The sequence below is a fragment of the Anabrus simplex genome, chromosome 6 (assembly GCF_040414725.1).
Source record: "Anabrus simplex isolate iqAnaSimp1 chromosome 6, ASM4041472v1, whole genome shotgun sequence".
Classification (NCBI taxonomy): Eukaryota; Metazoa; Arthropoda; class Insecta; order Orthoptera; family Tettigoniidae; genus Anabrus; species Anabrus simplex.
The window spans coordinates 10341218-10368295 of record NC_090270.1 but is presented as its reverse complement, the minus strand read 5'-3'; the positions used below and the strand labels follow the sequence as shown (position 1 = coordinate 10368295).

Here is a 27078-nt window from a genome sequence, read left to right as displayed (position 1 = left end):
GAAGGAGAATTTCCTGTTTTGTATGTTTATCAGGAACTCAAGGGAGACTTCATTAGTTAGTCAGAACATAAAAAAATGAGAACTCTTAAGGTTTCACTTTACTTTGTCCTGCCTGCTGGCTCTTCAGAAATGTGTGCGCGTGTGTTTTATATTCAGGAATCATTCAAGAAGAACACTTTCGCACTGCAAGATGTGTGGTTAAGGTTATTTTTTTAATATGTATAACTTTTGTTTTCTCAACGATTCATTTGTTTCTATACTTGTCCCTGTTTTTATCTCCTTGTAAGATGTGTATTGTTTAATGTAACGCCTTGTGTAATATAAATGCCTAAATGCTTGCCTATTCCCACATTTTGGCTGATGATGACGCAAATCAGCGTTGAAACTAGTTCCAAGTACAAATACATGTTATAAATAAACTATAACATTTTTGTATTGAAAAGGTGGACCATTTTAAGTTTTCCTATCGTCCTTTTCTCAGGTTTACTTTTATAGCACGATACAGATGTAATATGTTGGAAATCTTAAGTGAGATGTGTTCACTGCGACAGTTAAGAATCCACCCGCCGTCCCCGAGAAGTAAATTTGCTTTTATAACCTAATACAACTTATCACGCACCATAGTCCATCGCCTAACTACGTTCCAGCATTTCGATTGGGTGAGACACAATGGGTTATGACGTCACTCGCAGCAATGAAGTAAATGAATTCCGTTACCAACCCGCACACAAGAAATACACAACTGCCCAGACCAATGGCTTTGTCACGAGATTCGTAAATTCAAAAGTAGCACCGCTGCACTAGGACTAGTTCTTTATATGAACAGTTGGCAGCTCTGTCCACCGCATGATCAAGCCCTTCGCAAGACGCGAGCAAGAGAGAAACAAATGACAGTGCAGTCACGCCTAGATGCGTGCGCTGGAAAATGTAACCTGTTCTGAACTTTTGCCGCATCGCCATGTAGTCGTGGCTTTAAAACTTTTTTTTCTAGCGGCTTTACGTCACACCGACACAGATAGGTCTTACGGCGACGATGGGATAGGCAAGGTCTAGGAGTTGGAAGGAAGCAGCCGTGGCCTTAATTAAGGTACAGCCCTAGCATTTTCTCGGTGTGAAAACGGGAAACCATGGAAAACCATCTTCAGGGCTGCCGACAGTGGAATTTGTACCCACTAAGGCTATCTCCCGGATGCAGGCTCACAGCTCCGCACCCCTAACCTCACGGCCAACTCACCCGGTGGCTTTAAAATTGGTACATATGTACAATCAAGAGCACCGATTACACAAGGAAAGTTACAGTGTTGCTGTCATTCATCTCTAGTGATACTGATTTCTTGTGGCCATTATCAAGTGACGTGCTTCTTGAAATTTGTTCTCATTGATCAAATCAATGGTTCTACTAACAGTACTTTAATGCACTCCTGTATCTTCCCCTACCCAAGTTGGAAACCCGGATCACCAACAAAACTAAGAAATAACTGCATTCATTCCTTCTATGTTAACACATCAAGCGCCTCGTCTCTTTCTCCCAAAAAAGAGTTTGAAATTAATTCAACATTTTCTACTGTTAAATCTATAAAAATGTTTATATGCATGATCATCACTATGCCATCTGGAATTATAGAGTTTCCTGGATTATCCAGTGGACCACCATATTTGTAATGTTACAAGGAAGTGGAATTAGTGAAATCTTACTTGAAGAGCGACTCAGAGGAGATGTGTTCATTGCGATGTTCAGGAACCCACCATCTCGCCCCAAGAAGCACATTTACTTTTATCACCTAATTAAGATTATTACACGTCATTTTCATTTCTGAAGTAGCCCCTTGTATTCCTATTGGCCAATGTAAAGTGGCACGTGATCTCCTTCCCGTCAAGAATGTTGATCATAATCCGTTACAACCACAGCACAATAAAAGCGCAAGTAAATGTAACATGTGAAGAAAACAATGTACAATACAGAACGGCAATAAAGAGACCAATGGTCTTGTCTACAGCAAGAATCCTAACCGTCCGGACCAATGGTCTTGTTCACGGCAAGAATCCTAACCGTCCAGACCAATCGTCTTGTCTAGATCCTATCCTAACCGTATACGAAACTAGGGGCCTAGGGCTGCTTCGCAGCTTCTAACTGTCCGGACCAATGGTCTTGTCCACGATAAGAATCCTAACTGTCCAGACCAATCGTCTTGTCCATGGCAAGAATCCTAACCGTCCAGACCTATCGTCTTGTCCACGGCAAGAATCCTAACCGTCCAGACCTATCGTCTTGTCCACGGCAAGAATCCTAACCGTCCAGACCTATCGTCTTGTCCACGGCAAGAATCCTAACCGTCCAGACCTATCGTCTTGTCCAGATCTGATCCTATCCTAATCCTGACCGTCCGCACGGTGAGAACGGGAAACAATCGAAGCATAATTCCGAAGTACAGAGGTTGGCAGCGCTGAGCACTGCTGCAGAACATCCTTTCTGAGAAGGCCGCGAGCAAGTAAACAAACGACAGTCGTTACGCGTCTGTGTAACTGGTGGCCAATGGGCTGAACTAATGATTCACAATTTGCAGCATTAAATCAACCAGAACATCATCACAGAACATGCTTCATGCTAACTGAGACTAGCATAGTTAATCATATGCAAATGCTTGTATAGTACTAGCTCATGCTCTGTTTTATGCATGTATAATTCAGCATTGCTGGAAAACTAAGTATATGCTTGCTAGCAAATAAATACCAGCAAGTAAAGAAACTGCTAGATCTTATTCCTATTTATTTCAGCATATGCTTTCAAAGGAGGTAGCAAAAGCATTTGCTAGCCTTTATGCATACGTCCCTATAAGTATATAAGTATGTACAGAAGGAAGGTGTTGCAAGGGAGCTGTTTGGATAGATAAACCCAACATGTTATGGACGCATTGTCATTATAGGCTATTATATGAGTATTCCAATATGGGATCAATACCCCACACATTGACATTCTATTCAGAATACTACAAACAAACCAGGTTGGATTGACGAGTTGACGGGATACAATTGAACAAGATAGGAAAGATTATAGCATAGTCTACCTGCCCACAGAATCCATACCTATGAATGAGATTCTTTCAGCACATTTTCTTAATATAACATAGCTGTATACTATGTTTTAAAATTTTACACTCACCTTTAAGTTATCCACACATAAATCACAGTAAAAGAGCTCATGTTCCTTCCTGACATGATCCTTCAGGTTTTGAAAAGTTCGAAATGCTGGGCGATTGGGACACTTCTTGCACACGTGTTCCAGTAATTTACTGTATGCTGCTTGAATGTCTGCACTATCGAAACATATCTTAAACTTTTTATCCATAAGGTAAGTTCGATTCTTGATGTTGCGAAATGGTTGAACATCTCTGGTGAATATAACCTGAACATACCAAAACATTACAATTTGATCTGACATCTGTCTTAAACTAAAACTAAAATTGCGCTGCTTCAATAATTATGACATGAAATTATACGACATTTTCACAGCACGAGCTATTTTGAAAACTATTTTTACCTTGGGCATGTCTTGTCTACATATGGGACATTCATTTTGACGACACAGAACTCTCATTCTTGTAGAACATTCGTAACAAACAGGATGATCACATTCTCCAACAGAGAAAATAATTACATTTTTGAAGCAAACGACGCATGTATTCTCCAAATTTTCGCTTGACAATCCCGATGACATGTTTCTTTCAGCCACAATGATTCTATATATCTATATACTCTCCATCAATTTCCACCAACCTGCCAATATGGTATAAATATACTTCATCAGTGCTAAAAACAGAAAATTAGATAGTGACTAATTTAAGTTTAACAAGTACAAATATGAAACTATATATATTATAATAATTATAATCGCATTAAAAATTAGATGGGGAAATGCAGCCAGAAAATTTATAATTATATGATAGTTTTATCTCTTACTGCTTTCGTCCCACCTGAGGCAGAGCACTGCGGAAATGACTTAAAATTTCCAAAGACATTCCAGTTTTGGAGACGAGCTACAGTAGCTATACATGCCCCAGAATAGGAGATTGCGGTATAGTATGGAAGAGAACGTGAACGTTGCAATTGGTCGCAAGGGGGCGATCGTTGGTGCTGTTCCTATCGTCTTTCTAGTACTGCGCTGGTAACTTGTTCCGTTCTGTTCCATTGAAGCCGAAAGCAGTCAAGTGTTCTCTGTTGCTGTGACCGAAGTCGAAATAGCTTTGTCTTCGAAGAATTATGCAAAATACGAATAAGTGTTCGCTGTGATTTTGAATGCCTATTTTACGCTTTATATAACGAGACTTTAAATGAATCGGATCTGCATTATTACTGGTACGTTTTTGAGACACGCTCCTTACGGTACAATGACTGTGTAATAACAGCGGCACTTACTCATTTGCCCACCGTATATAGGATTTTTTACCAGTTTGTTAGGGTGTTACGGTATTTGGTCGGCGTAAGTGAACTTGAAAAGATGGATGCTGCTGGGGCGTACGGTGGTGGTAAAGCTGGTGCACCCTTTGATCCTATGCAATTTGTACAACGTCCTCAGGTTATTTTAAGAGGGTTGTGCTTGGTAAGTGAATTGGAACTTGTTTTATTCGTATTTTTTTTACGTCCATGTCGCTTCTGCCGATTGAGCAATCGATTTTGACATTACTACCGCCATGATAATTCCTGTATAGAGGTGGGGGTGGGGGAAGAACAGTAAGGGTTGTTATTGATTTTTGAAAATGTTGTATGTAGGTCAGTATGTCCGTAACTATTCTTCGCGAGTAATTTTTCCTTTTACAAGCATACTAATTATGGAATTTGTTTCAGCTCTTTGCTATTATTGTATTTGGGTGCATATCATCACAAGGCTATGCATTTGATGAAAAAGAATATTATTGTCTCTATAATCGTGATTCCAATGCTTGCAATTATGGTATTGGAATAGGAGTTATAGCATTCTTGGCATCGATAGGATTCCTTGTTGGAGAATTTATGTTTGAACAAATGTCTTCTGTGAAAACAAGGAAACACTATGTTCTCGGCGATCTAGGGTTCTCAGGTAATTTACTTCATATTGTACTTATTTTCAGTGTGTTGTAAAAATGTACTGTGAAATGTAAAAGTATGGTAATTATTTTCAGGGTTCTGGGCATTCCTGTATTTTGTTGGTTTCTGCTACTTGACCAATCAGTGGAGCCAAGCTGAAGATCCTCCAGGTGGTATTGGTGCGAACAATATACGAGCTGCTATTGCTTTCTCTTTCTTCTCCATCTTCACCTGGGTATGTGTAACAAGTACATTTGAATCTTACATTAACGTAAAGTTAACCGGTAAAACTTCCGTAGGCGGGCCGGGCATGGCGCGCCTCACACTCCGCTCGCCGTACGCATGGAGGCTTGGCGGCGGGTGATGCTGTCACCAACTGTTGAGAAAATGTGACGATAAGTTACAACCACTAAATTAACTTTTTTCTTGCCGCGCGGGTTGCACAAGGCTGCCAATCTACGAATATCTTTTAGAAACCGGCAAATTCAATTTAAAGACCATCTGTCTGGATTGCAAACTCAATTTAAAGACCATTTGTCTGGATTTGTTAGGTTAGGGTAGGGTAATGACAAAACATAGCATGATCCCTGGACCAATGAATATATATTACTTGTTTGTTGAAAGGACCAATAACCCTAGTTTCGTGTGGAAACACGATTGGTCTGGACTGGATTAAATATATCATTTAATGAATGAGTTAGGGCATGAAATGAATGAGCAACATGAAGAAAAAGAACAAAATTTCAATTTATGTACATGTACACACACACACACACACTTTTCGTGACAAGGATCGAATGATAAAAACTTACGTTTATTACGGCGGGGGAAACAACGTGCTCGCTGCGAGAAGAACGTGATGGACATGTTCTGCTAAGTACCCTATGAAATGGTCCTTTCTGCGCCCTGAGGTGGGTAGGGATTCACGAACAGTCCTCCATTTTCGATAGTGTTCGTGTGAACGGCGAGATCTTCTCCAGCGAGGCGTTCCTCGTTCACTTCGTGGACGAGTCCGCTCCTATCTGTGTCCAGATATTAGATGGAAAGATGGACCTTCAGGTGGAGAAAACCCTCTTCCTGAAGGCAGTCATAAGCCCGCCCACAGTCTGATACAATCGTTGTCCCGGGTAATATATGCTCCCTTATGACTTGTAACAAGGTTGCACTGCTGCAAGATTCCACACTCCACAGGCACGAGAAAGAATTTTGTGTTGTTTTCCCTCTCAACACCACCAAACACCCACTGGCTGTCCACTCTACGACCACAATTATGCTTCCTTTTGCCGAATTTTGCCTTGTCAATCTCAACCACAGTGCCTATTCCTCCAATTCGTGTTGAATTTCGTGTGGCTCAATCTTCACAAACTTCTCGGCAATAACTCGACCAGTCACACACTGTCTCGGAACTGCATTCAAGCTCGTGCTCAATGTATGGGTAATGTGGCCTGTTTGTTAACAGCCAGTACCCAACGAATCGTACAATTTTTACGTGCGAAAGGCGAGCCTCCAAAAATGTACCTGTTTTAGCAGATAACTTAAACGAGCACTCACTTTTCCTGCACCTGAACAACTTTGTTTTATAACCTTTGACGTTCAGTGTTTTTGTGGGGTATAGTGCGCATTGGTATCACCCAAATATCACTATAAAATTTGTCACAAATGGAACATAATAATTGCTTTTGCACATATCAAGTGAAAAATCCCTGGCAAATTAAGAAATATTTGATTTTTGGAGAATATTATGTATACGTACTTTACCACTTTGCAAGTACATTTCAACATTTGGTGTTGCGCTCACAGTGACACACGTATGTCTTTTGTCTTACACTTTCAACGATTTCGTGTGTGATATCTGTGTTCACTGAAGTTCTTTGCTTTCGTTTCATTGCTTCACTTGTCAGACATCATCATTTCATGAACTGTATCGCGATATGCAATATTTAATAGGTGACAAAATGGTATGGCCAATGTACATAAGAAAAATTCAGTGGACTAGTGATTTATTGGTCCAGGGATCGAGCTACTTTCGTTCGAACAGAAATAAAAATATTTATTGGTCCAGGGATCATGCTATTTTTCTGTTGACCTCCATTTTGCTGTTTGAACTGGCCGCTCTAGTCATATGGACAAAGATAATGAGAATCTACAAACATAGCACTCCCATTCCACGGTGCTAGCCCTGGACCTGAAGAAAGTAACAAAAGACGGTACCAGCAGCGCAGTACGTCATAAACCAGTCCTGTCTACAAGCCTTAAGTATGTTTTCATATTTCTCAAATAACGACGGTATTTCTTAATTTGCCAGGGATTTTTCACTTGATATGTTTAGAAGCAATTATTATGTTCCATTTGTGACAAATTTTACAGTGATATTTGGGTGATACCAATGCGCATCGTACCCTTTTTGTGCAAACGCCACAAGGAACGGAACCTTTGATTAGCCCGTGACTGATTAGAAGGTTGTTCAGTTTAACTTCGTCAATACTCAAAAGACTGATTTTATGATTACTTAAATTGCATCCACCACAAGCCATTGCTACATTAAAAATGCGCGCGTTTCTTATTTTGACCAAATGTGGTAACCCTGTGGCAACTGATCATGCGACCTCTAGCGGGGAAAAAGTTACATAGGCTTCTTCACAGCTGATCGGAGCTGGCCAATGGAAGTAAAGATAATGGTGGCAATTTCTTCTTTCATGCTGTCTTGCTTTCAGTTTTCCTATAAAAGAAATAATACTTTTTGGGGCGGGATGGTGGGATTATAGTAAGCGTAGAGGGAGGATCTCTCCTCTCTGGTACTCCAGGTATTGTAAAACGTTCCTTTTCCATCTTTACTAATGATTACCAATGCCGGTCCGCTTGCGGAAGCGCCACCAGTTAACCATGTGATGAATGGTGATAATACACATATGAACAAAGCCTGACTTATTATACTTCATTTCTCATCATAATATTTTAATGTAAGCAGATTAGAGTAATAATAATAATAATAATCAGGGTAGAATTAGAGAATAGGTCCTGAACTGAAAACTATTATTATTCTCGTGTCAGATACATCAAAAAAAAGAAAACAGTTACAACAATTTCAAGTAACATTTAAATAATCTTGGACCAATACAACGCTACTTCGAGTCCTCTCTTCGTAGCTCGATGCAGGTCATCTTGCGTGCACGAAGATGGACACAGCGGACACTGAAGCATATGCTGGATGGTTTGATCTTCTCCGCAGTCACACTTGGTGTTGTCGCCATTGATGAAGCCCCATCTTGCCAAATTAACTTTGGACCTTCCCACTCCTGATCTCAACCTATTGAGAGATTTCCAGATTGTCCAGCTCTCATTGCAACCGGGTGGCAAACGTTCCTCAACCGCCATCTGCTCAGAGCCTTGGGGGATCTTCGTCTTCCATAGCTGTATCCTCGCCTTCTCAGCTGGTACTATAAGTTCCTGAGATGTTCGTAGGAAGCTCTTCCTAGATTTCAGTCTCTGTACTGGAAACTCGTGTCCATGCAGTAGATGAGTACTTTCGTGCTTAACCTTTGTCCTTTCCTTATTTGCAGCTACTTCTCTTCGCACACCGGGTGGTGCTATCCCTGCAAGACGATAGAGTTTTTCAGTTGGAGTAGACTTTAGACAACCTGTGACAAGTCTACAGGACTCATTAAGTGATATGTCTACCTGTCTGGCATGAGATGAATTGTACCAAACAGGGCAGGCATATTCCGCTGCAGAATAACATAGTGCCATGGCGGAAGCACGAATAGTTTTTGGTTGACTGCCCCATTCTGATCCAGATAATTTACGTAGAAGATGATTCCTGGTGGAAACTTTAAGTTTAGTGTTCATGCAGTGTTTCTTGAATGTAAGAGCTCTATCAAGCGTCACTCCTAGGTATTTTGGAGTTTTACAGTATTGTAACTCAACACCTGACCACACTATATGCAACTTACGATGAGCTTCCCTATTTTTCAGATGAAAGGCACAAACTTGTGTTTTCATAGGGTTAGGCCTTAACTGGTTTGCCTTGTAATAGGATGACAAACTTTCGAGGGCGATGGTTAGATTCCTTTCCACTGTCTCAAAGTCTGTACATTGTGTTGCCAGAGCAAGATCATCAGCATACAAGAAACTTCTGCTATTTGGAGCTACCGGCTGGTCATTCGTGTATATATTAAAGAGGATTGGTGCCAGCACACTTCCTTGAGGTAAACCGTTTCTTTGAGTCCTCCACCGACTGCGCTGTCCTTGGAAGTCCACAAAAAACCTACGGTTCTGAAGAAGGGTTGCAATAAATCTGGTTATCTTAATATCCTTGGTCAGATTGTAGACTTTAACTAACAGAAGTTGATGGTTGATGGTGTCATACGCTGCAGTCAAATCTACAAAGACTACACCTGTCACCTTGTGTCTTTCAAAGCCATCCTCAACGAATTGTGTAAGATTCAGTAGTTGTTCAGTGCAGCTCTTACCCGGACGAAATCCAGCTTGTTGTGGTATGAGGAGAGGGTCAATCATGGGTTGAATGCGATTTAGGATCATCCTTTCCAGTAATTTATATAGATGACACAAAAGGGTAACAGGTCTGAAGTCTTTAGGATGATTTCCTTCCTTGCCAGGTTTGAGCAATGTCTTTGGTATCTGACCTCTGCTCACACATCTATTGAAGAGTTGCAGAACCCATTCTTTGGTTTTAGGCCCAAATTTATTTATCTGTTCTACTCGAATGTCATCTAGACCCGCTGATTTTCCATTTTTACATTCTTTGATGACTTTTTCCAACTCCAACATGGTGAAGGGGACAGTGAGGTCACTTCTTTCTTCTAGAATCTTACTCTGTATTTTTGGCCTTCGGATTTTATTGGTTGCTTTCCCATTTAAGAGCAGTTGGTGTGCTATCTGATTTGCAGTGACATTGAAATGTTGGGTAGTCTTCGTTGGATCATTAAGGTGTTTCAATAATGTCCAGGCTTTATGGCTATCTCTCGTAAGATCTATACTTTCAATAGTTTTCATCCACTGATTCCGTTTTGATGCTGTCAATGATGGCATGAGATTGTTCCCAACTTCCACTGTCTTTTCTCCTAGGGGATTTTCTTCAAAGAAAGTTGCATATTCCGTAAGCTGGGCAACAAGGTCTGAGGTAAGGCCAGGGACAGCCTCTAGGTATGGACTTTCTGGAGCATTTCTTTACGGCATCAACAAAAGTATCGTAACACTCTGGTGTTGGCTTGATGATGGACACTTCAGCATCTAACATCTCTGCAAACTTTGACCAGTTTGCCTTTTTGAAGTTATACCTCCTTCGGAATGGAACACTCTGTGGTCTGACTGCTGCATAAATCTGGCACCATTGGTCTATGCTGCGTGTTAGGTATTGGGATTGCAGACATACTTTACACATTGTTGGCTAATATTATTACTGCTGAAAATCAGATCAGGGTTATATCCTCGTCTCCATCTGCCACTGTTAAATGAAGCTGGTAGTTTAGCATCATAAATGAGAGTTAGGTAGTTTGCTTCTGCCCATTCTTGTACTGCTGTACCACTCTCATCTTCGTATTCATAACCCCACACATTACTATGGCAATTGAAATCCCCAATTACTATTTTCGTGTGTTGATTCTGAAAATTGGAAGGATTACTAACAGTAAATTCAACTCCAGGTGATTTATACAGAGAGGAGATGGTGCAGCTACCTACTTCTATAGTGAGGACTTCAATACCATTTTCCTCCGTGAAGGCTGTGGACTGAAGCTGAATATCAGGTCGGACAAATATGGCACTTCCGTACTTTTGGTGTGGCCGTTCAACAGCTAGACGCATTCCATTAATTTTTGGTCTACGCATTTCACTACTTCTGTGTGTCTCCTGTATGCACAGTATGTGGCAATTGTGTTGACTGCATAGATTTTGTAACAGTTCCTCTTTTGTTGAAGATATACCTTCAATTTTAATAGAAATAATTGTTAACTGCGGTCCTGAAAAGGACCGTGAAGATGATGTATCTGGTGTGAAAGGATCAGCCATCAGCACATTTCGTAATGATGTCTGACGTTGCCCAGGGTACACCCGATTGCTATTTAAATCTCTTTTTGCCATAATTGCAATCTTCGTGGAGGTTCCTTTCGTGTACCCCACTGAAAACTGATGTAAACAAAGAACATCGTGTATCCATATATAGTCTTCACGTTGATTGGAGAATGACCAGGCTACTTCCGAGTACGTGGCACGAGCCACGTGTGGCTGTCTAGGAACTGTCATTACCTCGATTACATCAAACTTTTCCTGGATACCACTGATGCAGATGAAATACAATGCAATGATGATATGGATTGCGAAGCAAATTATTTTCAGTGTCCACGAAGAATAAACAACAAGCAAATGATGTTTCACATTATAATTTTACCTTCCGCAGCCCAGCACTTGCTACATTCAGCTGTACGACTGTCGTTTGTTCACACACTCGGGTAGAATGTTGTCGAGAGGCGATCAGAGCTGCCAACCTTTGTATTTAGGAACTAATGAGTGGTACTTACCGTTCCTGGGGGTGATTATTCTTTAGGATTCTTGCCGTGGACGAGACGATTGGTGTGGGCGGTTAGACGCTGCAAAGCGGCCTTAGGCACCTAGTTTTGTGAGCAAACGCGATTGGTCTGGATGGTTAGAAGCCGCAAAGCGGCCTTAGGCATCTGGTTTCGTGAGGAAACACGATTGATAAAATTCCTCAAAGCTGCCGCAGCCCTGTATCCGCCTCTACATTAACGTAAGTATTAAATCACAGCTGTTGTGTATTTCACATTGTTTCTTTACATGGTGTTTCTTCTTTGTGCTTTTATTCAGCCGGAGTTGGTAACACAATGTATCTATTAGCATTGATGGCAACGACGTCACATTCCGTTCACGTTGACCAATGAGAATGCGAGTAGTTACTCTAGTCATGGCCGATGGCGATGCTGCTCTTATTAGGTTATAAAAGTAAATGTACTTCTGGGGGCAGGACGGTGGGTTCCGAGACATCACAATGAACACACCTCTCCTCTACAAGGTATTCCAAGTAAGATTTGCATTATTTTAGCTTCCTTATAATGTTATAAACTCTGGGCTGCGGAAGGAAAAATTATACCTAATTAGAATCTGATAAAGGACGAACTCCTTCCAAGTCAGATTCGTACATCACATTGCGCTACACAAGGCTGCCAACTTAGGCAGTTAGTGACAAGACTATTGTACTGCATAGCCCGCCTGGCTTTATCTTCATGTTGTGTTCTTTCCTACTTTTAAAGACACCACTCAGACTTATTAGTCTACTGATGTCATTCCACTCCATCAGTTGACAGAAATTTTATACACTATTTGTGCAAATGTTATTAATCATTTGTGGAGATATTGTCAAGACAGAACAGTGAATGAGATCTTTAAAAATTTCACCATCAGCATGTTGGCTGGCAGCGTAGGATAGATGGTGGTATAAAATTTCTAATCGCTAGACTGCTTGCCAAAAGCCTGGATCCAATTCCAAACATGTCCGCAGTGTTCATGTGGTATAGAGGATGGTTGCCCAGTTGTACTTCCTCTTAGAACAATAATCACCACCACCTGCTCATATTAGTGTGGGCATATGACACTATTCATGGCGATCCATCCATCAGATGGAGACGTTAAACCTTGGTGTTATTCAACAGGAGTAGGATATATGCCAGCAGCAGGTTTCACCCTCTCCCTACCTTATCATAATCGTTCCACATCACAGGTGTGCATGATGCGAGCTGAAAATGTCCTTGTACACACCTGGCTCTAAAAGCTGCACAAGTAATAATTGGTCTGTATTGTTAGGTCCGGCTAGTGCCAACGCCATTGGACGGGGAGCAAGTAAAGGAGATTTTGGGGTGTTAGGCTGCACATTCAGCATAAAAGGACTTGTCTTAATGAAGTATCGCATGGGAGTTTAGCACATACTGTTTTCAACAGTGGATAAAACTTGAGTTAGTGAACATTGACTTACCTTCACTATGATGTAACTTATTAAAAAGATTCACTCTTCCGTATTTAATGTGTTTATCATGGATACATCACTTGCATGACACCTTCAAACTTCAGTTTCATTATTTTCCAGAATGTGGGAGCTCTGTGCGCAGACCTGATGTAAGGTCTATCGGAGCCAATCACATGCTGCCCGGTATAGTCAATAGATTCATAGAAAATGACTGTATTTTGCTGATTTATGCAGTTTAAGTTTTAATCTCTATATAACATAACATGTCCTGACTGACTGAAACTACTAGACAAAATTTTGAGGATACATTTATATTAGAGTGTAGGTGCTCATGAGGGAGGATTTTTGGATATTCCTTCGCTAACGGGGTGGAATTTTTAAATGACTATAGCCTATCTATACAGAAAATTGGTATTTGGAATCTCCTTCAAAAATAAAGGAAACGCACGTTTTTATTTTTCGGAAAATCAACTAAGTGGGGGAGGGGCTGAAAGAAGTAAAGTTAATTGAATTCTTTGTATGAGGATACTAATATATCTCAAAACTAAAGTTGTTGCAGACATGAAAATTTGTACATGGAATCTCCTTTAACCTCTTAACTGAGCATGACGTATATATTCGTACGCTGAATGTTGCAGGGTAACGGGAACGACAAATATATACGTACTCGTCTTTATAGTGCGAATATCTCCTGGGCATGACGAGCTACTTTGCCGCGTCATATATTGTCGTCTAAATTGATGTTTTTTTAGCACGATGGCAGTAAATACCACGTCACGCTACTTGAAGCTTATTTTGTTTTTATTTTACAACTGTGCAGTGCTACTTGTCCGCAGAAACCAAATATGGCAGCATCTCGTTCAAAGTGTAAAATTCAAAACGCTCGAAGAAGGCAAGATTATTCAACACTTATGGCCGGTTTCTGGTACACTGCAGTTTCCTGTGAGTTACCTTAAAGCGCTTGTAACTTTAACTGTGCTGTTAACTTTAATGAGTTTCCAGAAACTTAAATCCAGATTTATAAGCCCTGGTAATAAACAGTACAGTTATCGTCATGTTTAGTACCTCTCGTCCTCCGATAGATGTGTCTACGCAAATATTTTTAGGGTTATTTTGGTAATATCTAGTTACTTTTACTAGCAGAAGTTTTCTACAATGAAAAATGGTTGGCAAATACGTACACAGTCATGTCAATCCGTCTGATTCAGCATCTAATAATCTCTCATAATATGAAAATACGTACGATCTAATGATGCAAAAATTAGGTATATATTACTTCCTCTTCTTTCTTGACAGTATGCAGACATAGTCTTAAATTTCACCTTGAACGTTGTCGTCAATCAGATCACTTTTCATTGATCCAGAACAGAACGAGCGTAAACGAAAATAATCACATAAATGAAAACGTGCCACACACTTTGGAACCTATCATTCGACACTGAAGTTCTGACTGATGGTGCTATATCCATCTGTTCTCGCTGCAACTGTTGCCGGTTTTTTCACACTGACCGCGCAACATGCATTGACAAAATTACTCTCGTAACTGTGGACGTGAAAGTCCACTTGAGAACTTCAATCAAACGTAGCGAGCTAATCCTGACTCAGGTGTGAAGTGTGTTGAAACAGATAAGATGACAAACTACAGCTCCCTGCAAGACTTTTAAAGAAGTCCAGATATTTTATGTTTATTAGGAGTCTAAGACCTCACGTCACCGGTTAAAGGATATAATGGCATTAAAAAAAGCAATGAAAAATCAATATTTATTATTCAGCAGGTTAATATTAAATGCATACCAGTACCTAAGATATTTATAATTTGGTACAAATGTAAATATTAATGGTAAATCCTCCATAATTTCAGATTGTGCTCACTACGGTAACTGTTGGTGGAACTCGTGATTCAAAGCATGACGAAAGAGATCTTAACATTAAAGCTGCACTGAAAGATCAATTAGAGCCTGGTGAAAATCCGTTCGACTCAAGTTCTATTTTATTTGACAATTCATTTCCCGTATTGGAAGATATATCTACAGTAGAGGCGTCATGCTCCGAGGAGATTATAACCTAAACAGCTGGGACAGATGACACCATACAAGTGTAATCAGTGACTAAAGCCAGTGATAACATGGAAGTAAACGTACTAACCGAAATATTGTAGAGTCCAGCACACCCAAGCACATTAAAACTACAATGAATGACTGTAAATATATTATAACCACTTCATTATCACTTTCTAATGTTTACGAAAGTAATATAAGACCTTGTACGAAACGGTATGGAGTGGCGCCTCATAGCGGTATTTGTTGGAATCAGTTCTAACATAGAGGTAACTACAGCACTAGCTGCAGTTACCAGTCTTCGCGGAGATAACTGTGAAGAAGCCGATAGCTGTTGTTTCGAAAACTCATTTTAAACATATCACCATGTTAAGTCACTGGTAACTACCCATCTACAGATAACCGTCATTTCAGAAACCGGCCGTTAGAGTATGATTGTGGCGATTTATCTTCTCGGATATCCATAGATGAGTGGTTTGATACGGATGAAGGTGAAAGTGGTTCAGAGAATGAGAATGAAGAACAAGGTGAACAACATGACGAATCGAATGAAGGCAAAGTGCTAGACATATTTCAACCTTTCCCGCCGCATGGTGTTTCACGTCAGAAATTTATATTTTCTGGTGCTAGTGGTGTAAATGTGGACTACAACGATGAATCCAATGTATTGGAATATTTTGAACATTTCATAGGTGATGAAATATTTCAACTTATTGCTGAACAGACCAACATGTATGCTAACCAGGTTTTAGAAGCCCATCTGAACTTGAAACCACTGTCACGAGCGAGAGATTGGGTAGATACAAATCCATCTGAGAAAGTGAAAGTTCCTTTTGGGGATCATTGTAAGTTGTTGTTGTTGTTAGTCGTTTAGTCGCTTTCGACTCTCCGTGACACCATAGACCAAAGTGCGCCATTTCTTCCTGTCGTATACAATTTTCCGAAGTCTTTCTAAATTGAGAGCCGTGGCTTCCTTGATGTCATCAATCCACCTCATCTAGGTGTTAATATAAGGAAAGATCTTCACTGGGGTAATCACATAAATGGGATTGTAAATAAAGGGTACCGATCTCTGCACATGGTTATGAGGGTATTTAGGGGTTGTAGTAAGTATGTAAAGGAGAGTGCATATAAGTCTCTGGTAAGACCCCAACTAGAGTATGGTTCCAGTGTATGGGACCCTCACCAGGATTACCTGATTCAAGAACTGGAAAAAATCCAAAGAAAAGCAGCTCGATTTGTTCTGGGTGATTTCCGACAAAAGAGTAGCGTTACTAAAATGTTGCAATGTTTGGGTTGGGAAGAATTGAGAGAAAGAAGAAGAGCTGCTCGACTAAGTGGTATGTTACAAGTGATGAAAAACATTTTTCGTCCGTATTGAAAGTTTCATAAACTGTATATAGGATAATATCTTTTGTTTATTTCCACCTATTCAATACATTACAAGAAGTTGGCATTTACTTTAAAACATTATTCAGATGAGACATGTTTCGCCTCTCACTGTGAGGCATCTACAGTCATTATCAAAAACCTTATTATTTTACCAGGCATCTGGTTAAAGATATTCAAAAATGTGTTTGATGATTATTTTTGAATATCTTTAACCAGATGCCTGGTAAAATAATAAGTTTTTTGATAATGACTGTAGATGCCTGACAGTGAGAGGCGAAACATGTCTCATCTGAATAATGTTTTAAAGTAAATGCCAACTTCTTGTAATGTATTGAATAGGTGGAAATAAACAAAAGATATTATCCTATATACAGTTTAAGTGGTATGTTCCGAGCTGTCAGCGGAGAGATGGCGTGGATTGACATTAGTAGGCGAATAGGTTTGAATGGCGTCTATAAAAGTAGGAAAGATCACGATATGAAGATAAAGTTGGAATTCAAGAGGACAAACTGGGGCAAATATTCATTTATAGGAAGGGGAGTTAGGGATTGGAATAACTTACCAAGGGAGATGTTCAATAAATTTCCAATTTCTTTGAAATCATTTCAGAAAAGGCTAGGAAAGCAACAGATAGGGAATCTGCCACCTGGGCGACTGCCCTAAATGCAGATCAGTATTGATTGATTGATTGATTGATTGATTGATTGATTGATTGATTGATTGATTGAAAAACTCTAATTGGACTTCTAATGCTACAGGGGATAGTTCATAAGCCAGAAAACAGTATGTACTTCTCAAAACAGGAAAGTATCGCAATCCCTTACTTTCCGAAAATTATTTCCGAGACAAACCACTGCAGTAAATGACGTAACTGACCGTAAAGTTAATGTAAAATCTTTCACAATTGTCACTAGCATGATGTATAATTCGTAAATATTCCTTTCTTTTATGTTTTAATTTTAGGTGCTAACATATGAACAAAATTCTCAAATTTCACCCAGGTAAATGACCTTGCAGTTAATGAAAAATGGTTCAGAATGTCACATGCATGTGATATGATATTTATAAATACCCCTTGATTTTATTTGTTTCATCTTTCGGCTGTAAAATATGGGCCAAAATCTCAAATTCCAACCAGGTAAATGACCTTGCAGTTAATCTAAAAATGGTTAAAACATTTCTCTAACATAAAAATTAATTAATAACTCCTTTATTTTACTTTTTGTATCAAAGATGAATGATAGTAATTATATTACTAACTTTTCTGCCTATCCTGCCGTGTAACAACAATCTGTGGAAGAAATACACAGGGCAGGTTACACCAAGCACATCAATAATACCCAGTTAAGAGTTTAATAATAAACTCATATACTTCTGCTTTTGGAAAATCCACTTAAGGGTGGGGGGGGGGGGGGTGAAAAAAAAATTGAAAAAATAGTTTAATCACTTGTGTGAGGATACTTATATCTAAAAAACTAAAGATGTTACAGACGTGAAAATTGGTATTTGGAATCTCCTTTAAAAATAAGGAAAAACATATTTTTTGTTTTCGAAAAATCAACTTAAGTGGGTAGGGTGGGTGAAAATGAGAAAAGAAGCAGTTGAATTCTGAAAGAAGTGGAGAAGTTGGATTCTTTTGATGAGGATACTTATATCTCAAAAACCGAATATTTTACAGACGTGGAAATAGATAACGTCTTTCTTGGCGTAGTTAAGGCTATTAGGCCTTATCTTACACTAAATCAATTATTGTACATAGAATCAAAGTTAACACTACCATAATTAATACTAAGTATAGCACAGTTAAACGCAATCAAAATATTTTATAATAGAAATAATATTCCACCCAAGTGAGATATACATGCATACATACAATAATAATAATAATAATAATAATAATAACAGCAATAAGAATAGTAATAATAGCTAGTGATAATAATGTACTAGCACGATCAGCAAAAGACTAGAAATGCACAGTTCATTCGTATTCTGCTGTACCTCTTAACGCTCTTTTAAATGAGCCTGTGGTTGGTATTTCTCTGACGTCATCTGGTGAACGATTCCATTCTCGGGCGGCAAACACAGAAAATGAGTTATTATATGTGGCAGTTGGATGGTGAGAAATGATGAGCAGGTTTGATGTTTGAGCCCTTGTATCTCGCTTATGCACGTTTGAGAAATAATGTAAACTCGAAGAAAGGTAAGATGGGGAAGATGTAGTAAGGACTCGGTGGAGAAAAGACAGAGTACGTTGATTACGACGAAAATGGAGTCGTGACCACTCTAGTTCTAGGAAAGATAATGGCACGTCATATTTTCTTAGATTGCACCACGAACCTGCTACGCTGGCATACTCCCACGTGCTGCATCTCAGGTGATAGGGGATCCTAACCGGCTTGCCGGCGGACTTGAGGGAAATAAAATACCTCTCGCGGACCAAACACACAAGCCCCTGTGGGTGGGGGACACAAACGAAGAATACACCCACGGTATCCCCTGCCTGTCGTAAGGGGCGACCAAGGGATGATTGTCTTGGAACCATGAAACTACTTGTGATTAGTACGACCATGCGGAGAACATCATGGGTCGCTTTTACTTGCGCATAATACCACTATGTTAGGTACCAAATAGGTTTGTGATTAGTAGCACACAGGAGCACCTTGCAGTCAGCTTTTGCAGTACCTGTGATCAGTATCACCATATGAGCAGGACCATGGGATGATAGCTACCATGGTTCTGCCTTGCCTGTGATTAGTACCCACTATATGAGGAACACCACGGGATAGTGAGGTTCCTGTGCTTAGTACTCTTATGTGATGAACACCATAGGTTTGCGTTGCCTGTAAATGGCGCCGCAAAGTGAGAAAAACATAGGTTTGTATTATATGTCGAATTTCATAACCTGCGAGTAGTACCATAATGTGTGGAATACCGCGAGTCTCTGCTCCTTTTAATTAGTACTGTAACATGACAAATACCATGGTTCTACTTTCCTAGCGATAAGGGGCGATGAGGGGCTGATAATTTGGCTTTTGTACCCCCTTTAAGACTGCAAGCATCATCGATTCACTGTTATGCTATAGCAGCAGTCCCTTGGTCAGTAATCATATTGTTTTACATCAGTTTCCGTGAATATAAGGCATTGCGGGTCGCATCCACTGATTGTTTTAAATTCATATCCATTCATTCTTCGTCCTCATGTTTTGAATTCTTGTCATTGGAGAATTTTGGACTTTTAATTTGTTATTCCTTTAGTTTCATTTCGTACCATTGGGGGCCCATGACCTCGATATTAGGCCCCTTTAAACAACAAGCATCATCATCTTAGATTGCATATACTGTATACCTCACATGCATTTTGAGCGCATTGTAGCCTTAAGGACAACAGTGGCCTCACATAATTGAGAACATCGCAATAATGTATTACAGAACTATTTAAAATAGTTTTATTTAAATCCGCCTTGTCAATACACTTATTGACATGAAAGAAAACTACTTATTTAACTATACATGTTTCAGGAAGTCAACCACTAATGAAGGGAAACTAAATTGTATATAGTTCTGTAATACATTCAGGCTAGTCAGTACGGATCAAACAACCATATTAACCTATTATGGTTAAGTTCATCAACATCGCAATAGTCGAAATGTGGCATTACAAGAGCCTCGATTAATTTCTGTTTCAGTTTTATTGGAAATATATATTTATATAAAGAATGAAGAGCAGGAAAACCTTTTGGTAGGTGCGTAAGATATGTCCCGACCAAGTCATGCGTTCGACCATGATAACGCCAAGGTTCTTCACTTGTGTTACGAAAGGAATTGGAACATTCTGAAGGATTACTCTGGGCAATGGACATTTATTAATACTTGTCATTTGACCCTGGGGCGCACTTAAATTGTAAGCGTGCCACAGTTAAGCATTCCGTATTTGTTGTGTTTTCTTATTTTGTAACTTCCTATATTCATCAAATTTTGTACAGTAGGATCATTTTTGTATTGTCTGTGGGTGTCTCTTTGTTTCATTAGTTGTCTGTCATCATTTAACCACTGGGAGGGTCCTTTGGATATTCTCGCTCGCCTCTTTGGGGCATGCTTGTCAAATAGTTCCGTTACTTTGCTGTTAAAGGAGGTGACTTGGTCGTCTAATTTGTTATAGGTCGTTATGTTATGCCAGGGTATTTTGCTTGCGTTCTCGTGGAGTCTATATTTGAATTTCTGGGAGGGTTTCGGTTGCCGGAGGTTAAACGAGATGTATATTGCGTTATGTGCAGAAATACCAGGTACAGAGGTTTGACCAACATTGAGAACTCTGTCTGACTTGCTGGTAACTGTAAGATCTAACTGTGTGTGCGAATGAGATGTGTGGTGAGTTGGAGAGTGGCAAGATGTCCACATCATAGGCTTGAAATAATGTTTTAAGTCGCATGGTTTCGGAAGAAGTTGCGTCAATTAACTTTGTATTAAAGTCTCCCATAATTATTGTGTGAGGGTAGTCTGGCAGGATTTCAGTCAAGTCAGCTTCAAAATCTCCAAGGGCTTTAATCCCGTTCACTGTTATTTCTACGATCATGTATTCTGGTTTTCTCTCATACCTGCCTGGTGAATGACTGAACATTTTGGGTTTAAGGCTGGTTAAGAAACAGCCATATACCCCTCCACCTCGCTTGTGGGTGTAGTCATTTCCCAGAAGCAAGTAGCCTTCAAGTTGACACAAAGAAGACTGGCTCTTACCTGTTAACCATAACTACTCTGACACTAGTAGGACATGGAAAACAACTGGGCTGAATATTTCTGTAAGCTTGTCCATTCGATTGGCAGCTAATAATCTTTGGCCGTTTATATGACAGATGTGAAGGGCTCTGGGATGTTGCGAGACTAAATTCTTAAGAATGTTAGCGGTACTTTAGTTAGGATTGGAACTAGAAGGTCGGGAGAGGGGGGCAGCGGAAGGAAAGGTGAGTGTAGATGGCCTCGTGGCTGCTGAAATAGACAGGTGACTATTTAAAAATTAACAATTGTTTGATTAATAATTAATGATAAAAAATAAGAACGCAAATACACGCATTTAGTTAAATTAAATTCAGAAAATAAAAATGAAGTGTTACGAATAGGAAAGGTATATACAAATATAGTAATACTGAAATATCGAAGTTACAGTTCAGAATAGTGGGCAACGGAGTTACATAACTATGGAAAATAATGTTATCTTATTATTTACAATATGATGTGTTCTATCTGTGTTGCTCAGATTTTGTTGCCGTCTGGTTTGTGAATGATGATTGCACAGTCTTTGGTCCACACGTTACGCAGTTCGTGGAGCTCCACTGCTGTACGAAAGATGCTCAGCCGGCAGGTCGTCAGATCTTCCCAGATGGTGGGGTCCACTCCCTGTTAAGTTTCCTCTTGTTATGAAACAGTCCGCTGCGGTCTCTGTATGAAACCAATTTAACTATTATCAGGCGAGGTTTCTGCCCCGCCTTCAGACCAACATGGTGGCTGAGTGAAATATCGGCTAACTGAATATTGGCTCCCATTTTTTATGCAACATCCAGTACAAGATTGTCAGTGTCTTTCCCTTCAGTCTCAGGCACACCAAACACTCGCAGATTGTCTCTCCTCTGGTACTGCTCAAGGTCATCAGTCTGAGGGATAATTTCTTCTTTAGATGATGTCCTTAGCTCCTCCAAGCTTTACCTCAATTGTTCAGTTTCATTGTCCATTAAACTAAGTTGTTTTCTTAGCTCCTCGTTCAAAGTCTTGAACTCGGACAGTGCCTCCTTCACTCTATTTTAAATTTTTGTTTATATGCTGGCTTCAACCACATCGGCTAGCACCTTCGCTACGTCCAGCTCCTGAAGTGAGCCTTCACATATCCAGATGGAGATGGACACGCTCAAAGTCGCGTTTAAGGGTAATGGTTACAGCGATTTGCAGATTCATAGAGCCCTACATCCCAGAGGAACAACCAAGTAAATCTCACAGAAAGAAGAAGTGAAAGGAACTGCCTACCTGGCTTGCATTCACCACACCACAGATCGAATTGCAAGGTCCTCCGCAAACACAATATAAAAACCGTGTTTGGCACTGCCACTAAAATTGCTCACAGTCTGAGTAAAACCAAGGACAAATTGTCCCCACTTTTACATCCTGGGGTATACGAAATTCCCTGTACTTGCAGTAAAGTATACATCGGCCGAACATGCCGGTACATTGGTACCCGTATCAAAGGACATGAACGTAATTTTTGTAGTGTTTCCTGTCCGGAGATCGACTATTATTTCCTTCAATTTCTCAGGTATTCCTAATGTCTCATGTAAATGATGGTGCCCAATGTTGTCAAACGCGTTTCTGGCGTGTAGAAAAATCACTGTTAAATCAGTTTTGTTCAGTTTCGTGGAATTTATAACCGAATCGAGTGTAGGAGTTTTGATAAGTGTACCTGCTTAATATATAAATCCCCGTTGTTGTGTATTATAAGCAACGTATTCTCTCAGGTGTTTATCAAGACCTCACTCAATTACTCTCCTTATAGAAAATATTGTGATTGGTCTCCAGTTTGCAATGTCGTCGGGAGCACTTCCCTTGTGTATAAGAACGGTTCTTGTGTTTCTAAAACACGGTGGAACCTGTCCTGTTTGAAGCATACGAGTGGCTATTGTAGCAATTATCTCAGAAGCTATGTCACTTTTTTTAACCTGTACTACGGTGGTTACACAAACAAGTACTAAACACAATAAAGGAGGGAAGTAAGAGCAACTACACCACTATCAGGAAACACTAAACACGCAGAGAAACATCAGCTGTCCTGCGCGGGTCTCAGTCAACAGCATAATACGAAATATCAGTAGGGCCAACTAGTGGATAATAAACCAGGAAAGTGGAAACAGGCAGGACCTACCGAGGGCATGGACATGGCTTAGATTGCAGGCTCCGAAATAAATCGCCGTGATCCTTAAATTTGAAAAATATTATTTACAAGTGAAATTTTTCAAATACATTCCGAACAAAATCCACCAGGTTACAACTTACGAACTATAATCTCCGTGATACACACATCTTAGTTTCTTTGATAATGGGCTTCACTACGAGTTTCAAACTTCAAACCAACTATACAACTAGTTACAAATACAGTAGTACAATGCAAGTTAGTAGTTTAAGGGCCGGTTGCATAAAAGTTAATCTGAGTTCAACCACCCGAAACTGATCTCCAGTCAAGCTGAACTTAGAATTTTGGTTGTATAAACATTAATCCAAGATCATGTCTTCTTGATGGAAGATCAAATCTGACTGGTGAATTTTCTCAGATTAACCTGGTTGAACTAAGTTCAGCAGAAGGAATATAATTATTATTTTTGTGAGAAATAAATCTGTTTAGGTGTCTATGACATAATAACGAAGAAAAATAATAAATAGGCCTACTGTTGATTAAATAAAATGATAAGTAGGCCTAATGCTAATTGTAATTATTTGAACAATAATCCTACTATTAACAAGTTGTTTGTTCTCCACTGTTTTATGCTTAGGGCCTATAGGTTATGCCATTTTCAGATTTCAGATTACTCTGACGTTTCATCCGAGAATGGAGAATTTGAACTCCAAAGAGCTCCTCGCGTGTTTCAACATAGAAGGAATCCCTTGTTAGAACTAAATGATCGACAATTTAAAATACGGTTTCGATTAGGAAAACGTGTAGTTGAAGAACTAGAACAAAGATTACATCTACAATTAAGGACACAAACTAAACGAAATCATGCACTGAATCCAATGTTCATGATCCTTCTCACACTAAAGATTTTACGCAACTGGAAGCTTCCAAATAGTAATTGGAGATGTATTCAGTGTAAATAAAGGAACTGCAAGTAGGACTATACACAAAGTCACTAGAGAGATTGCAGCTCTAAAACCTCAATTCATCAAGATGCCTGCTGAGGAGGGTGAAGTAAGAAGGACATATCTTTTTCCTCTTTCTTAAAATTTGCAGTACGCGTCTTCTTGTTACTCATCTTTCTTCTCCATTTTGCGGCTTTGTTTACGTATCGCAGACAAATGAATGTCGAATGGCGTCGAGAATTGTCGATCGTTTCTATCTAAATCGCATGTTCGATACAACTCGATTCGATACAATCGCAATTATCTCTCTTGTTTAGCGATGTTGTCAACTCTGTTTCGACGACCTTAGATCAAAACTGAACTTGGTTCAGTGATCTCAGATTAGTGTTATACAACTCACACAGAGAAAAGAACGAAGTTCATTTCCGATCTTCGATCAAAACTGAACTACAGTTAACGATTTTTATGCAACCGGCCCTAAGAGGAATTAGAATTTACAGTAAGTGAATGTACTCTCCTAAACTCGTGCATCAAGAGACACTGAACTACCAGAGGCAAAACCCAAGGTAAATATATTAAATTACAATCTACATCTTTAGTGAAGTAAGAAATGGGAATGCCTCGAAAACGAACAGGGAACCCCAGCAGAAAAGCTAAGGCGTCGTAAATAATTAATTTGGCGAATCTAGGTTAGGTTAGGGCAGACTCCTATACGAAATAGCAATTGAACGTTACACAAATTTTAACCGGAACGGAAAGTATGAGTGCTTACCCAAAGGTGCGCCATCCCGGAAGCGAGTCGTCGCACAGGACGCAGACCAACATGGACTAAAGGCAGATCAGGCCAAAACAAGACCGAATTATCGCGAATGCTGCCTCGCTCACTATATATAGGAAAATTCTGGCCTTGGAGTAGCCAATCAGAATGCATGAGTCCGCCCATCCCCTCCTAGGTTCACCTATCACAATTCCTATTCTGGTCGCGAACTGTAACTAACATTCTCGAATACACACGTTCGCGAATCTTCCATTTCCAGAATATTAAAAAAACTTCCTTCTAGAAAACATAACCCACAAAAGGCACACACCCTGTTCAACAATTTTCTAGATACTTCCAGCAAGTACAGAATAGAAATCTACTATTTACAAATATATATGTTACAAATATTACACAGTACAGGTTAGGTCATTACAAATAAAACATTATATCATACTTTACAAATAAAGTCTCCAAAAACACTTTCCACTTCCACTATATTGTTCCCCTGTGACATCTTCCTCCCCCCGAAAGTCGAGCCATGCTCGACCATTAACATAGTTTCCTTGGGGAGAAAGCGATAAAATGTTCCCACACAGTACAGATGGTAAAGATACATTACTCTAACACACACGTTTTCTTGAAGTAGACCTTCTGATAACAAACCAAACTAACTGTCAGCACACCCCAGGTCCTTTTAGTAGCCAAGATTTTACGATTCACTAATAATTTTCAAAAATAATAAAGGTGTTCATAGATCCACCTATTCAATAATTATCACAAAATCTACATGGATAGTCGCATTACGTCTCAAAACGCCTTCTGAACCTTTTACAACTGTTTAGACAATTTGTACTCTGTCCACCAAAGGATGTACACACTTTCTTTCTGCCAAATTTTATTCAGCCAGGAACTTCTCACTTTGTTGCTAAACAGTGTTCAAAGCCTCCTATTAGGTGAGTTATGAACTCAGTATTTTGCACTACTTTTCCACACCAGTTACAGCACAGTTAGGCCACAGGTTCTTGCTGATGATGGGGTTGCCGACATGGCCGTCTGCCGCCAGCCTCCGTTCAATTTCAGTTCGGTCGAGGTAGCCCTGTAATTGCAGTGTAGTGGTATCTTGCACCAGATAAGCAGCAGTGTGAGACACCATCCAGGCAGACTGCCACCATTAGGACGTTCGTCACAGGATCGTGGTATGGCATGGTAGCGCCCAAGGCACAGAGTGTGCCTCAAAACGTGGCACTTCAGGTTGCTGTCCGAAGAAGGTGGTCACTGCAGCCACTGTAACACAAACAAACCGCAGCAGACAGGGGAATACTCGAGGAATGTATGCTGCTGGGCTCAAAGATCTTGCACAGTCACCCAAAGGGTGGCTTAATAATTATGCAGTAGGGACTCTCCCTCGCACACCAGGGATGTTAGTGCACTAGCCCCGGGGTAAGCACTGCTATCTATAATACATCTGACAAGATTATGGTGGGGGTGAAAGGAAACTATAGGAAGAGTACCCTAAACCTGAAGGTGAGGGGGAACAAATTCCAAGGAGTGACCCTAAACTAAAACCTACCTAACTTATAATACTAAATCCATTACACTAGAGGATACCTAAAGTATTCACCTTCACAATTACTTACAACTAACTTACAGTCAATCGTATTATCATCTTATAACTAAAACCTTACAAATGCCTTACAATAAAATTATTTTATAACTAAATTCTTACAAATAACTTACAACTAAATCTACATGATCATCAACAATGGTATTTACCCTTCCCTACCAGACTTACGGTACTTTGATTTGGGAGAGGTGGACTCTGCTGATCCTTTTCCTTTCGGGATCGCTCACCAATAATGTCACCGGGGTAAGGAACTTTAAGATGGTGCTGGGACCTCGAAATCTGGGGGCCAACTTACTGATAACATGGTCAGCAGCACTACTGATGGGATGTGTTTTAACAAACACCTGGTCACCCACAG

At 39.8% G+C, this 27078-nt stretch overlaps 2 protein-coding genes across 2 annotated transcripts in view; one reads left to right on the top strand and one right to left on the bottom strand.

Moving 5' to 3' along the window:
• The window catches only part of LOC136876032 (E3 ubiquitin-protein ligase ZNF598), a 210503-nt gene extending 206698 nt beyond the window's left edge, over positions 1–3805 (bottom strand). Inside the window, exons 1-2 of the mRNA XM_067149643.2 lie at positions 3539–3805; positions 3161–3403 (exon numbers count right to left, since the gene is read on the bottom strand). Of these exons, the coding sequence (XP_067005744.2) occupies positions 3161–3403; positions 3539–3715 (420 nt within the window). The 5' untranslated portion in view covers positions 3716–3805. The remainder of the gene's footprint in view (positions 1–3160; positions 3404–3538) is intronic.
• Positions 3806–4190: 385 nt separating this feature from the next.
• Syngr (synaptogyrin) overlaps positions 4191–27078 on the top strand; it is a 74702-nt gene continuing 51814 nt past the window's right edge. Inside the window, exons 1-3 of the mRNA XM_067149645.2 lie at positions 4191–4597; positions 4843–5074; positions 5157–5296. Of these exons, the coding sequence (XP_067005746.2) occupies positions 4496–4597; positions 4843–5074; positions 5157–5296 (474 nt within the window). The 5' untranslated portion in view covers positions 4191–4495. The remainder of the gene's footprint in view (positions 4598–4842; positions 5075–5156; positions 5297–27078) is intronic.